Source organism: Alosa sapidissima, chromosome 3, assembly GCF_018492685.1.
Source record: "Alosa sapidissima isolate fAloSap1 chromosome 3, fAloSap1.pri, whole genome shotgun sequence".
Taxonomy (NCBI): Eukaryota; Metazoa; Chordata; class Actinopteri; order Clupeiformes; family Clupeidae; genus Alosa; species Alosa sapidissima.
The window spans coordinates 6045634-6060568 of NC_055959.1; the positions used below are offsets into that span (position 1 = coordinate 6045634).

Below are 14935 nucleotides of genomic sequence, written 5' to 3' on the forward strand. Positions count from 1 at the left end.
AGGGGTACAGCTCCATAGGCCTCCATTCATTCTGCACTTATTCGTGAGCGCCCTCATGTGGAACCAGAAAAGGAACTGCAACCAGTTCAGAAACCGGAAGTTTCCCGAGAGTGGCGGTTCTCCCCTTATTAGACATTCTCATTCTCTGATAATAGCCTACTGATACCACGCTATAATATGGCTAACACTTTTTTTTTTTTACTTGAACATACATTTGTACAATACATAACGAGTCAAGACCAAACGACCACAACTAAGCCACAGAACAGTTTATCACTCTGTTTCTTTAATCAGAAGAGGATTCATTGAACTGCACAAAAAAAAGAGAACATTTTCACATTTACATCAAATCATAAATATCAGATTAGAACAGCTTTATTTGTTACACAAATTGGATGAAGTCTTGATTTGTTTTTCCTTTTTTACATGTCAATAGCAAGTCTGAAAGCACGTCTTAATTAACCATTTACAGGATTTTGACCTAACACAAGAAAACAAACTACAATATTAAGATAGCAGTTGATTAATAAACTCATTAAAGCCCAAATGAAAGTCTGAATATCCTCAAATATCCCTTGAATAATTCATCCGTGGGGACTATATACACATTTCACTTATTTGCCATTCACCTTAAAACAAAAATAAAAAAACTCACCATCTCAACCAAACACACCATTCACCTTTTTTGGCAAAACTAGGATCGTCTGATTACAGTCTTCAATAGGCAACTTAATTTCCAAAGTGATTGATCAGAGACATAAAAATGAAGCTTGCATTAAAATCAAAACATTTAATATGCTAAAGGCATAGTCAGATAAAACATAAAGGATCACAGTACTTGCCCTGACAAGATAGATTCATGAGTTTCATTTAAATGACCAGACCCTTTCCTTCGCCAGATATTTTCCCCAACCGCCAAAGCCAACAAAAACAAACAAACAAACAAAAGTCAATAAAGAAACAGTTAAGGCAAAAGTATGCATTCATCTATGCATGTCTGACTCGGTCATTAAAATTGGAAAACAAACCTTACTTATGACTGACGTATAGAATTCATCAGCTTAAAATTGTAAAAACAAAAACATGCATGCTCACATTAGCCTATCGAGTTGCCCAAAATTAATTCTGTAGTAAACAGACACGCACCACTGCTGTGCATTACCAACGTCCAAACACAGTTCCTCAACCTCAAAGAACTTTACACTGGCTTTAACTTCTTGGTCGCAATGTCACTTACAGGTCAACTTAATCAGGTTAATTGATTTTGCTTGCTTCATAGATACACACGCTATTGACAGAACAGATAGGCTTTTGATTTATTGTTAGACTGATAAATCCACTCAGGTTTTTGTGTTACTGCATCTTAAAGTACATTACTTTGTTATAAGGCATTGGAAATCGCCCATCCACCTACCCTTATTTGTCCTCTTCAAAACTGTGATGCAAAAACATTAAATGGGCAAAACACACCAAAGAAAGGACTGGAATCCTCAGCAATAAAATAAATAAATATATCTGTCATTTTTTGGGCTCTGTTATTAAGGCAATGCAGGAGCATTTTCTTGGTGCTTTTTTCCCCAGGCCACAACCAACAAAAAACCCAACACCTTAATAATCTACGGAATTCTGAACATTCGTTGCAAATAATATACTTGGTATTAAATATAGATATCTTTTTAAAATGTGGTGCTACGAATGATAAATAAAAGAAAAACAAAATTTTGCGTCAGACAGATGCAGTGTGTTGTGTTACAGCCCAAAAAAAAAAAAAAAAACACAAATCAAAATAAAAACATCGTTCTCTTTCTCCACCAAAAAGGAATAGAATCAGAAAAACGTGTGAATTACCCCACACTGAGCTTTAGGGGTAGCAACATCAAAGTCAGTGCAATGCTCACAGTAGCTTGCAACAGAGCTCCCACAACCACATGGGAAGAAATGATCACTCGGAGCCTGGTAAAATTCATAACCAACTGGAAAAGAAATATATAGAAAAATGAAATAGATCAGAATGAAGAGATACAGGAGTTTAGAAGAAAAAAAAAAAGTGTGGTCCAACGTTTTGAGTTTGTCTTCGGGAGCCTAGTGAATGTAGGCCCGGTAGACGGCAGACATATCATTATCTGACTGGTCCAACGCCTTTGCTCTTTTGTAGACCTGCAAGGGAGGGGGGTCACATGGTCAGAACCTAGCAAATATGTAATATTTGAATAGAAATATATCAACAAGCTTATAAGTCCACATAATATCACTCCATCAAAATGTATAGTTGTACAACCCATAGTTAGAGAACAGTATATAGTACCAGTCAAGTGACCGCATGGTATGTGATATGCTGTTGTTCTACTAAAATCAAAACATGCTGGAAACAGTCTCCAATGTTAAACCCACAAACCATGAATGATGTCGATCAGTCTAAGTATTTGATCCTTGAGGGCTATGCTTTCAAACCATGGACTATCTGTCTGAACCCGCTAAGACTGACATATTTGTTATCCAACCTTATGTCATAAGAATTTGTTTTGATGCACTGTATGAATGATGTGAAAACAAAAAAAAAAACAAAAAAAAAAAAACTAAATGCTAAATGGCTGAAGCGAACACTCCAAATACTGGCCCATTGCTCATAACCCTGACCCCCTGTTTTAAACTATGATAACATTCTGCCATCTATACTATCTATGGTTTCCCATCTGATATCACTTAATACTTGGTGTCAATATCTGTATGCCTGTTTGCTACATGACCGAATGGGTTATACGTCAAAGGAGAAATCTGACAATTTTTCACATAGATCTCCAGTTCTCGAGGTCAAGGATTACTGTTGGTACGGAAAAGCCCCAGAAACAATCGGTTTTAACTAGCTCGAGTTTCTAGTTCCAACAGCTAAAGAAGCCAGGCAGTATGTAGAAAAAAAAAAATCCCTGGATTTCTGCTTTAAAGGCCGATCCTTCAGGCCACACTTAAACTTGGGTCCTTAGGGGCACTGGATCTGTGGCCTGGACAATGTTGTCTTTTAATTAATAGCTATAATACAGTATATACATGACACTGATTCAAATGTACTTCATTTGTTTACCAAAAGTAGGCTTTTAACTTAAATGTTATGCACATGGTGGAGTCTTCTTTATAAACCTGAGTCTATGTTGGGACATCTTACCTCATTAGCAGCCGCTGCCATTGGTGTGGGGTGATTTACAGAGTCACCCATTGAGATTGCTAGCCTGAGATCTTTCTGAATGTGTTTCAGGTAATAATCAGGCTTGAAGTTGCCTTGTAGGATATCTGAAAAAGGATAAGGGAGGGGTGTTTCATTATATGCAAAGGAATAAACCATCATAACATGCACAAATTCTATTCCCAATATTTCCCACCATCAATAGCTTTAAATCCAACCTGAAGACCTACCTCTTCCTCCCTAGCTTTTTACACTCACTGACCCCTTCACCTCTCCCCCAATTTTTCTCTCTCTGTTATTTTAACTCCATTTTCTTTCATTTTTGTTTTTATGTTCATTAATATTAATACAAGGGCCATCTGTTGCTTTCTTTGATATTTTACATTTGTTATTTTCTTTATTTAGCCTATTACTATTTTATTTTTGTTGTTGTTGTTTATGTAAAGCACTTTGGTGCAATGCTGTTGCTTTTAAATGTGCTATAAAAATGGACTTGACCTTCTGGTCTGCTCATCATAAAATCAGGAATTTCTCTAGTTTGGTTCACACCAAAATGTGGTTTAGGAATTCTAGTATGGCTTTTGATTATACCAATCAGACTGAGAGAAGTGACTATCTTTGCTCTTAAGAGGCCAGACCTATCAAGAGGGAACATACACATTTGACTTCTGCAGGAACATACTTTGGCATTTCTGGTCCACAAAGGAGCTGGCCATCTGTCCCTGGCAGAGGATGTCTAGGAAGGTCTGTTGTGATTGGCCGGTGGCTTGAGCTAAGGTCAGGCCCTCGGCGATGGTGGCCATGTAGCTTCCTTGGACCATGTTGAGAATGAGCATCATCCTCGCTGCATTGCCCACCTCACCTGCTCACCACAACACACACAAACAGAATGTGGAAAAGGAGACAGCAGAACACTAAAATTAGATTACATTATCAAAGTTATTTGAGTTATCCCCCCCCCCCCCCCCCCATCACAATCAACATAAAAAAAAAATAGATATTCTGTCATTGTTTTGCCTTCAATCGAGTTGGCCATCACAACTAACCCATCAAACACACACAGAAACCTATCTAGAGGCCTTTGGCATGTCAAAATCAGCTTGTTCACTTTGATATAGGGGACTCTCCATAGGAACACACTTATAACATGAGAGTTATAGACCTCACTGAATGGAAGACCATTGATTGAGACCACTGAAACTCCACCTGTTTAAAACACACTTTACAGGTATGACTAAGGTGTGCATGCCTCATGACAGATGAAATAATGAGTGTTTGGGAAGTCCTGCACTGGTCGGGGAAAAGGCCTGCTCTATTCTTGTTGATGTTTTGGAGGGTAACATATGGACACTAAACTAACAATGGAAACAAACCTCATGGGGATTCCCAAAAGAAAAACAGTGATAGCTGTAAGGTCTCTCTGGTTCTTAGGCAAATTTTGTATTATTGTTCAATGACATCCAACATTTGCTGTCCACAGGGTTTACGTGGGGTACACCACCAGAGCTAATGCATGACAACTCAATGTGGTTCTTGCTATTCTAGAATGCTGCAACACTGTTACAACATGTACTATACGAGCGGTTGACATTCTGGTAAATTAAATACTTGAGAGTTTTAAGGCCTACACACACGGCCGGCAATGCGACGGTGATTTATGGCTGGCGACCGGCAAAATTGAATAGAATCTATTGCAGTGAATGGGGCAACGCATGCGGAAAGTGGAACAACGGCCGTCGTGTCGCTCTAATCGCCCCCCTTCTATTTTTCTGGGTGATTTTGATACGTCATAATAGAAAACAGCTGTACGGTCAGTGTATCTCCACTGAATCGATGGGTGATCGTGTGGCCAGTAGTGTGTTAAATGTGACACAGTTAGTGTCTGTTAGTGACACAGTTAGTGTCTGTTAAATGTCTGAACCTACAGGTTCTGATTCTGAACTGTACATTTACATGAAGCTGTAATGAAACTGTAAACAAATTGAGGCAATGCTTTCACCTTCCCAGTCAGGCTGTGTGTACATTGTGCAGCACCTGCCTAAACAAACATTTGCTTTTATAAATCTCAACCCACAGCCGTCCAGATGGTATTAGTACTCATGTCATAGCAGTAAAAGAAACGCATGCCTGGATACTGTGTAAAAGAACACATCCATCTACATTTACTATAGTTCATTCATTTAGCAAACACTTTTATCCAAAGCGACTTGGATTTGATCAAGCAGGTCTCTCCACTTGCATCATACTGTAGCACATTCTGTGAACAATGACAGATCCCCATTAGCTACCACAATGTCATGCCATATGTTCATGGCCAACAGTGTACAGTATGCATCTGCCTCAGTGCTGCTGTACTGCATGGGCAGTGTAGTGGCTAACGTTGCTTACACACAGTTGTGTTGCATCACCGCATGCCAGTGGGTGTTCCCGACGGTTAGGGGTGTGTTGCTAAAGTCAAACTTTTCTCAACTTTTCGACGGAAGCAACGCGACACACCGACCCACAATTCAGTTGGGCAACAGATGATGTAAGCCCATGTAAAGTGAACGAGATGAGTCTCCGGCACTGCACGCAACAAAACGGAGTGTAAGCACCGTAAGGAGCTGGGCCAGCATGTAGTAGCCTAGTAGTAACCAAGTCATGGTTCAATATCCGGACGCATCAAATTTAGCTCTCATTCCAATCAAAAACAAAACATTACAAATCCAGAAAAAAGAAATCGCCATGGCTACAGGTACCTTACCGCTCAGGTAAGCAGGCTCTAGACCAGTGTTTGGAGGGACTCCAAATAACAGTATAGGGGAGTGTACCTAAGAAGAACGAGGTTTTGCCCATGGCTTGGAAACAGCTGCTGCAGTCTTCGTAGACCGAGCGGTCTCCGGCGGCGAGGATAACGAGCATGCCCTCGTTTGACAGTTGCTGGCTGCCTGATACTGGTGCCTCTAAGAAACGCCCACCTCTGGATGTGATCACCTGGACAAAAAAAACAAATGCAAAGTCCAAAAAAAAAAAAAAACAACAAGGTGAGAGATTAACCTCTGGTATGAACATTCTTCATTTCAACTCTTCCATAATCAAGAACCCATTACCCCACAGCATTCTCCATTCATTTCACTACACACAACTTCACTCAATTCAATTCATTCATTCATTCCCCATTCATTTCAAAATTGAAGATTTAAGTTAAGGTTGACATGCAAGCTGAGTAACAAGAGAAGCACCTAAAATGTAAATCACACAGACATACACACCAAACTTCACTGACACATTGGTGTCAAAGTGGTCCACAGTTACCTGTGATAGCTCTGCGACCGTCTCGGGGTCTATGGTGGACATCTCCACGTAGCATTTGCCTGGCCTGATCCCCTGCAGCACCCCACTAGGGCCCAGCACCAGCTGACAGAGAGACACAGGTCACATTTCTTACAGACAGACGTCAATGGGACAGGATATGATGCAACAACACAAAGCATGAGACAGAGGGCAGGCGGGGGATATTACATGAGTACAACGTGAGTACATGGGAAACAACAAACGATTTAATGTATTAATATGTTAAGACATAAAGACATGTAATAGTAATACAAGAGTAGGAGAGTGGGAAAGAGACTGGGGAAAGGGGGGAGTTTCCAAGAGGCTACTCAAGGACAATAGATCAAGAAAGCCAGAGGAAACCGGAATTCCACTCGTCATTACAGTGCATGAAAATGCACTGTACTGTTCTTCCTAGGCTTCTTCTCTACCGTTTAACGTAGAAACTTCATTCAAACTATGTTACGTAGGTCTTACTTAGGACATCTGGGCAATGTATTTTTTATCTGTGTAACTTTTATACTTTTTAAACTATTTATTAAAAACTACTCAAAATTTCCCCATAGACTTAACATTAGGCTGATGACATCCCAATGGACTAATTAACTTGATTTGCACCTGTATCAACTTCCAGCTGCTCATCTAGGCCCCATCAAAGAATCAGTTCAACTGATTGCACCTGTATCAACTGCTTTCTGCTGAACTAGGCCAACTCTCTCTGTGTCTCTCCATTCTATAAGGATATAAGGCACATTTCAACCAACTTTCTATCCATTCATCCTCTTCAAACCATTCACTCATCCACCCATTAAACTATCCATCAACATCCATTAACCAATCTGCCTATCAACATCCATTCAACTTTCTGTCTATCAACATCCATTACACTATCTACATTTTTAAAACTATATACTCTGTCTCAGGCTTTAAGCATATAATATGGCTCTATTAAGACTGCCGTTAAGCAATTAGAATCCTAGGCCAGGTGGCCAGGCTATATTAAACCTCATCTACCTAGCAAATAATTTAACCTTTTAAACTATCCACCTATTTAACTGTTGTGTCATTCCAACTATATTAAACCTTATCTACCTAGTTCAGTCATTCCAACTATATTAAACCTCATCTACCTAGCAAATAATTTAACCTTTTACACTATCCACCTATCTGTTCAGTCATTCCAACTATATTAAACCTCATCTACCTAGTTCAGTCATTTCAACTATATTAAACCTCATGTTGGTTGCCAATTAGCACATCATCTGTTTTAACAATATATTTCACACCATATGTTTTGCATTTTCATGCACTGGTAATTCCCTGGAATTGCGTTTTCTAGTTCATTTTATTACTTTAATGCACGGAGCTGCTTAAGTACCATGGAAAAGCAGGCCTTTACACAAAATGTGGCTCTAGACGACTCACATCCTGCTGCAGCTTAACGTACATTCAAGACATACCAGAGAAGTGATATGAAGCGATGAAGAACTGTCGAACAGACCAAAAGCAATCCCTACTTTTCTTTTCAAGGTCATATTAATCTGCTGCTACTGGTGCCTAATGGCTAAAGTAACAGCACCCTCATGAGCCTTCACTATGTTTTTTTACAGTACAGCATAGCTGAAAATGGAAGTCTTCATGCCAAGATTCCAATCTGTTTTACACAGTTATGAGAACATAGACCACATAGTCTGGGGATATTAAGCCACTAGAACCGGTGGTAATCTTTTGACGTGACAAAACAATCTATATATAATCTATATATCTATTTTTTTTTTTTTTATAAAGCTACAGAATCCAAGAGGGTAAATCCAAATCCCCACATGTGATAAAGGCTTTGAACAGAGCTTTGGACAGAACTTACATCTCTAGCAGCCTTTGGGTCTGACACGCAGGAAAACGTGATGTCACACATGGACACAACCTCTGCTGGCGTCCGCCCTAACCGAGCGCCTTCCTGGATGAACAGGTCACACTGCAAAAAGACCACACATGAATACAGACACACACACACACACACACACACATTTTAGTCAAACTCTTTCAGGCTCCATCATCCAGCCAGAGAAAGATCAGCCAAAAAGGCAGACTGCGCCAAAAAAAAAAAAAACACAAGGACCCCCCCCCCCCCCTCCCACACACAACAAAGAATGACCCAAATATAATTAGCATTCCCTGCTTTTTAAACACCATTCACACTCATAATTGGCCACAGCGTGGGAGGAAACTAAGTTCTTGTTGCCAGAGGACTGGTTTCAACATTCACAATAAACGATTACTGGCCACATTGTTTAAACAGAGTTGTAAAACATTGATTGCAGCATAAAGACCAAGCTGATTGAAACCAGCTGTTTCTGACTATGAGAAGTTTACATTAAAGGAAAATTCCAGTTTTTAGCACTTTAAGGACCTTTTCTGGTTTGTTTTGGATGAACTAGAGTGGTGGACACCGAAATTTTGACGATTGGTCCCGTCTCTACTTTTCTGACTCGTTTTGACCTTTGACTTCTCAGGGTGGCTGGCAATGGGCATACTGTAGTAGGCTACTCAAACATGTCCTAAAACAACCCTTAACGTTCATTTTCAAAACTGTGCAACTCACCGAGTGGTTCAATTCAAAACGAGTCAGAAAAGACGAGACAGGACCAATTGTCAAAATGTCGGTGTCCACCACTCTAGTTCATCCAAAACAAACCAGAAAAGGGCCTTAAAGTGCTAAAAACCGGAACGTTCCTTTAACACAACTCTACACACACACAGGGTCACACTTGCTGCTCCATTCGATCACTTTACCTTCTCAGCTGTGCGGTTCCACACTGTAACAACATGCCCCATCTTTAAGAGGTTTGAGACTACTCCACTGCCCATAAGCCCCAGACCAAGGAAACCTATTCTGTTAAAAGGAAGGGGGGGGGGCATGATGCAGTCAAAAACATATCAAATGAAAAGATTTGCAAGTCAAAATAAGAAACCTGAAAATGGTAATGTGACTATTTACATAATTCCCTCTCAAGACATATCCTACTGGCAAGTGCTGCAAAGCTTGTTAAGTAAAAACAGCCTGCTTTTGCATTAATGCTCAACTTGAATGTGCTGGCTCATTTGTACAGGACCAGCAGGTACAGGACCAACTCAATTGCACATTACATCTCATCCTAATTAAACTGGGGGGGGGGGGGCTTGTCCATCAAAAAGAATCTTAGAACTGACATCCAAAAGCACATAAAATCCAACAACCTACATTAAAGTAGGGCAAAACAGGCTGAAAAAAAGACTAATGTGATGGGAGACCATAACATGATCCAACTGCTGCCGTTTATCCCGTAGACGCGCCCCCCCCGGCCTTTTTTTAATTACCTTTTATCTGTGGGCGTGATGCTGCCGTTCAGTGCGGTGCTGTCAGCTGCCTGAATAGAGGTGGACCCTGTATCCTGCAAGCAGATAGGAAAGACAGGCAAAATTTGGTTGGAATTAAAAACCTATACAGCCAATTAGGCCACCATTTGCTGAGTCACACTGAATTCTGCCGGTTGTTTGCCTGGCAGCTCCATCTCTGAGCAGCTCACCTCCTCGATGATTTTAAGACGTTTGCTGATGGGTTCAATGGATGAAGCAGGCTGCAGGGAGACAGGTGGAAAAAAAATTGTTAAGGCTTTCGGTTTAGGAATTAAGAAAGGGACTTAACACAGCCACATGGATGACACACACACACACACACACACGGTGCTACCCGGGGCCTCCATATTTTGGCAGCTTCAGTATGGTCAATAAACAAACTCCGAATGGACCGTTTCTGCGAGATGTCTTGCATCAACATCTCTATCAGAGGCATTGCCAGATTGTTTAGTGAGACTGGAACACGGTTTTCTTCTCAAAGCTACCTTTGCGCATTGGATTTAGCTAGTCAATCAAGGAGAGACGGCCAAGAAAAACAATATAATGCTCTGGTGTGACATTAAAAGGACAGACATTTGCCTAGACGGTTGTCTAGCCACGGCGATCCTCAGTTACATGGGCAGAATGGGCCTGATCTGGTAAAGTCGCCTGGGGCGGGGGGGGGGGGGGAAAGAAAGAAAGAAAGAAAGAAAGAAAGAAAGGAGAGAGGGGGGGGGGGTTTGGAACTGTAAACCAGTTATCAGTCTAACCATATGCTTTGTGTTACAGTTAGAGCAAACAGACCAAGAGTTTAGTTACGGCTCCTACACACAGCTGCGTGCGTTGCTGGAGACGCATCCCATTCACTTTACATGGGCTCACGTCATCCGTTGCAGATGCTGCACCGACAGACGGCACCGGCCAATCAAGCCAATCGACGGACGGCACCAACCAATGAAATTACGGTTATACTTCAAGTCATTTGCATAGCAACCGTCGGGAACACCCACTGGCATGCGTTGACGGAACGGAACTGTGTGTAGGAGCCGTTAGAGTCCCACCACACAGTGGGGGGCACAGACGAGACAAGATGGTGGACTTTCTGTGACGTGAAGGGCAGTGTTACAGTTCTTCAAACGGGGAAATAATAGACACGCCTAGCTTGCTGACTTTAATCTGCACAACTGAGTCAAACTGAAGCTGACAAGAGACAGAGGAGGGGTATGGACACTGGCGCTGCAGTGACCAGAGGAGAGTGACACACAGCAGATTAAGTGAGCACGGGCCCCAATTGAAATGGTGGACAAAGTGCAAAGTCGTGCAAAGGTGCAAAAAATTTACAAAAGAAATCTTTAAAGAAAGATAATTCAATAGCTCAGCAAATTCATTTTGCTCATTTGATGACCAAGATCCTGAGCTCAGCAATGGGTGGATCCATACAATGACCCTACTCACCAAAACGTATCTTTAGTTTATGCACGTGACAGCTTGACTGTCATTTGAATAAGGACTCATGTGTTGGAATGTATCTTTGGCAGCACCAGTACACTTCTTATTTATTTTTTACATCATTCCATTTTTTTTTTACAAGTTCTGCTAATTATTTTAACACACATCAATCCAGTCCACAACATGCATGTGTAGGCAAGAACACAGTTTTAGAGGTCCCATACCAGCCACACACACTATTTGACTGTTTCTAGCCGCAAACTTGAATTTCTATATGTACGTTTAAACAGGGGGACTCGTTTGGAGTGCCACAACACACAAGTTGGGTGGACGTGTCAAAAAATCAAATAATAAAAATCACCATGATAAATTTGCAAGGAAGGGAACAGGTTAGGAAAGGAGAGGAGGAAGGAGAGAGTATTCCGTGCAATGTCCAAGACACCTCAAAACAGGTCTGAAAGGGAGGATAGCGCTAACAAAAATAAACAATAAATAGAAATAAAAGGCTTTAAAAGCATTCTGCAGCCCAGCAAAGCCATTCCCACTTACCTTCTCAGACTGGCTGAGTAGAAAGTGGTGGAAATGTGGGTCATCCTTTACTGGCTACAATGGAAAAAAGTTAAATTGGAAACTATTCTCCAGAGAAACTGGCTGACCTAGTAAAGGATTGCATATATGTGTGTGTGTGTGTGTGTGTGTGTGTGTGTGCCAGGGCTTGGGATGCATAGGGGGCAAAAGCAGAGAAAAGAAGGGATGCTCACATTTTTTAGGAGAGGAAATTAGACAAATTTCTGAAGCGAGTGCTCAAATAAATAAAACTTGCCAAAGAGATCATACTAGATCACACTAGGAGTAAAAAGGAGTGAAATAATCTTCCCTGAAGGGAGAAGGTTATCTACCACCTATGCACAACTACAGTAGAACATAATCATACTAGTTGGGTTTCATTTCAGCATAAAGCCAGTAATGCTTACTGAAGTTTAAAAAAAAAAAATGTTAAAAAAAAACCCAGCAGCATACAGTGCATAGATCTGCTTCTCTTTGTGCGGTTAAGACAGCAATAGGTGCAGGCAAAGCAAGCTGTGGTGAGTGTCACCTACACTGCTCTCCCACTTGAATCCTGAGACTGTTCCCGCGACCAGACGCTGGGCGGAGGATGGCTCTGGGTCTGAGTCAGTTAACTCCTTAAGGGGAAAGAGACATACGTTTACCTGGAGGATCTTCTGGCTTTATGGCATCTCCATACAAAAATAAAAATACACCACAGAAGAAAGAAATAGAGGGGAGGAGAGTCCAGTCTACTTTCATTCAACTGTTTGCAAATGGCCACCAGCAATAGTTTGAAAGTCATGATGCATATATATATGTATGTATGTATGTATAAAAATATATATGAAACACGCCAGCAAAAAACATGGACAGGTTCACAGTTACGGGTATGAGGGGATCCTACACAATCAGGCTGGAACTGAAAAACACACAGGAAGGCACAACACACCACAGCAGGTGCTGAACAAATGGCCTCTAAAGTACAGCTCAGACAAACTGCCATTGCTATTTAAATACATGCACACAAGAGCCACCTGTCCCACCCCCACCAATACTCATGCCACAATCACCTCCCACATTGTCTGCACAACAGCCTAAACGATGCACATGGCGTCCCATGTACTCACTTTGTCAGACGAGCCCCCCTTGAAAGGATCTTCGTCGTCCTCTTCAATGATCTTCATGGGCTTGGCTGGAGCTTTTCGGCCTTTTGATTCTGTGGACTTTTTGTCATCTGCGTTACTGTGTGAACTGTGAACCTTGCACACCAACCAACTTGCGACAATAAATCACCATGCTTCTGTTGAGGGCAGCATGCTTTCGGTAGGATGCAAGCATGCAGGCGCACCACCACCCCAGAGCAGTGCTGAACTGACAACAGAAGCATGTAAGGGTGGCCAATGATGGTCATCTTCACCTCCCCAACATCCATCATTACAACTGCCATGATTACAGGCTTTCATCTCATTGTCAATAATTCAATAATAATCATCATCATCATCATCATCATAATCATCAATAAAACTAGGATTAATTGAAATCAGTGCTAGAGTTCAAGACTGTGTTGTGACCGTGCCGGAGAATACTAGTTACCTGGTCTTTCCCTTTGCCCTTCTTTAGAAACTCCTCCACCGCATCTACGGCCTGCTGAAAGCGTTTGCCCTTGTTTATCTTGATCATCTCTTCTTTGTGGGGGTGGTAAGGTTTTAGCTGTTCAACCTTTATCCAGGCACTTGGCAGTGAGGGAGACAGAGAGAACATTGTAAGACAAACTGGATAAAGACCTAGGACAGACAATCATGAAACAAAGATTGAGCTTGATAACTCTACTCACTGGTCTTCAGTTCCAAAAAACTTCACAAAGAAGCATTTTTTGCCCCTTGGCTTTTTCAAGTCCTTTGGTGGACTTACAATCTGCAGGAAGACACAAAAAGCTTAGGCAAGCAAACAGCGCGTGGAATTCTTAAAATGTATAGATATATAGCCAATGCCCAATTTAAAAATAGCATTTAAAAGACGGGGGGGCTGGGCTGAGAATCCCGAAACAATGGGCAAATACAATGGGCAATCGATAGGTCAGGAGAAACTTGCCTTTCCTGGCCAAGGCGGATAGCGTCCGAGCTTCCCCCTGAAAGAGATCACAGGGACAGGAGTATGATGCGACATTGATGATAACAGCAAACAAAATACTGGGCATATTCCTCGCAGTCAATACACGATCGTGATAGTTCCAACCATTACAGTACCAACAACATATACGTTGGTATGTTTTATAAAACAAAGTACTGGATAGTTTGTATAAGTTGTACACCCATGTAACAGCCTAGCAAGGCTAGCTTCCGTTTCCATTTGCATTTAGAGATAACGTTAACACAGCAAATCGCCACCTTTTAGATAGATTTGTGTCAAGGTCTTCTTTACATTAGCGTTATGTGCATGCTTGTAAAAGGAAGAGATACGAAATACTTTAAAACCACATAGGGTGCGGCAAGTTGTGGGCCACTATTAAATCTTAAAATAAGTTATGGAAAGCACACAGCTAGCTAACACAGCTAACGACCAAAATAGCAGGCAAACCAGTTGGTTAGCAATTCGGCTAACGTTATGCCTATCTGGAAGCGCTGACTGCATTTGTTTGGGTTGACTCGTGAAGTAATATGTCAGCTTTTCTTTACTCCTAACGAGACTATTTCGATCCAAAACCTTCAAGGGCCTTATCTTAATCTAGTTTTCAATGCGACATTTTAATTATAATGTACATTTTTAATTCTAACACTTTGAAAGGGCATATCTTACCATACCAAATCCCCGATTCTCAGATGCACCGTCGCCATCTTAAAATGTACTGAAAACGTCGCACTGAATCCAGGGTAAGAACACACCCACTTAAAGATCACATGAGGTGTGACCCCAAGCGGATACAAACAACGGCGCACTTGAATTTACAAAATATTTGATACAGTATTGGAAAGCATACAGTCTACTCACTCTCGTACTAGGTTCATGCTGTGTTTTTAAATTAGCCTAAATGAGGAACATGTTTTGGTGAAATGTACAATGTCAGATAACAAT

At 41.2% G+C, this 14935-nt stretch overlaps 1 protein-coding gene across 3 annotated transcripts; it reads right to left on the reverse strand.

Moving 5' to 3' along the window:
• Positions 1–266: 266 nt before the first annotated feature.
• Positions 267–14758, reverse strand: glyr1 (glyoxylate reductase 1 homolog (Arabidopsis)). Of its 3 annotated transcripts, XM_042084806.1 has the most exons (16): positions 14660–14758; positions 13955–13991; positions 13698–13777; positions 13457–13595; positions 12991–13086; positions 12415–12498; positions 11864–11917; positions 10057–10107; positions 9848–9921; positions 9284–9383; positions 8355–8465; positions 6473–6574; positions 5989–6151; positions 3861–4040; positions 3161–3285; positions 267–2157 (listed from the first exon to the last, which is right to left on the reverse strand). In XM_042084806.1, exons 1-16 carry the CDS (start codon positions 14695–14697, stop codon positions 2083–2085), a joined length of 1509 nt encoding a protein of 502 aa, XP_041940740.1. In that variant the 5' UTR covers positions 14698–14758; the 3' UTR covers positions 267–2082. The 3 variants fall into 3 exon arrangements, with proteins under 3 accessions (XP_041940740.1, XP_041940741.1, XP_041940742.1); XM_042084807.1 differs by lacking the exon at positions 11864–11917; XM_042084808.1 differs by lacking the exons at positions 11864–11917; positions 12415–12498.
• Positions 14759–14935: the final 177 nt, after the last annotated feature.

Excerpts from the sequence above, each read along its gene's own strand:
- glyr1 (XM_042084806.1), bottom strand. The coding sequence starts at position 14,697 with ATGGCGACGGTGCATCTGAGAATCGGGGATTTGGTATG. Across the intron at positions 13,596-13,697 it reads TTTTTTGGAACTGAAGACCA|TGCCTGGATAAAGGTTGAAC; the intron begins GTGAGTAGAGTT and ends CTCACTGCCAAG. Across the intron at positions 11,918-12,414 it reads GATTCAAGTGGGAGAGCAGT|CCAGTAAAGGATGACCCACA; the intron begins GTAGGTGACACT and ends TTTCCATTGTAG.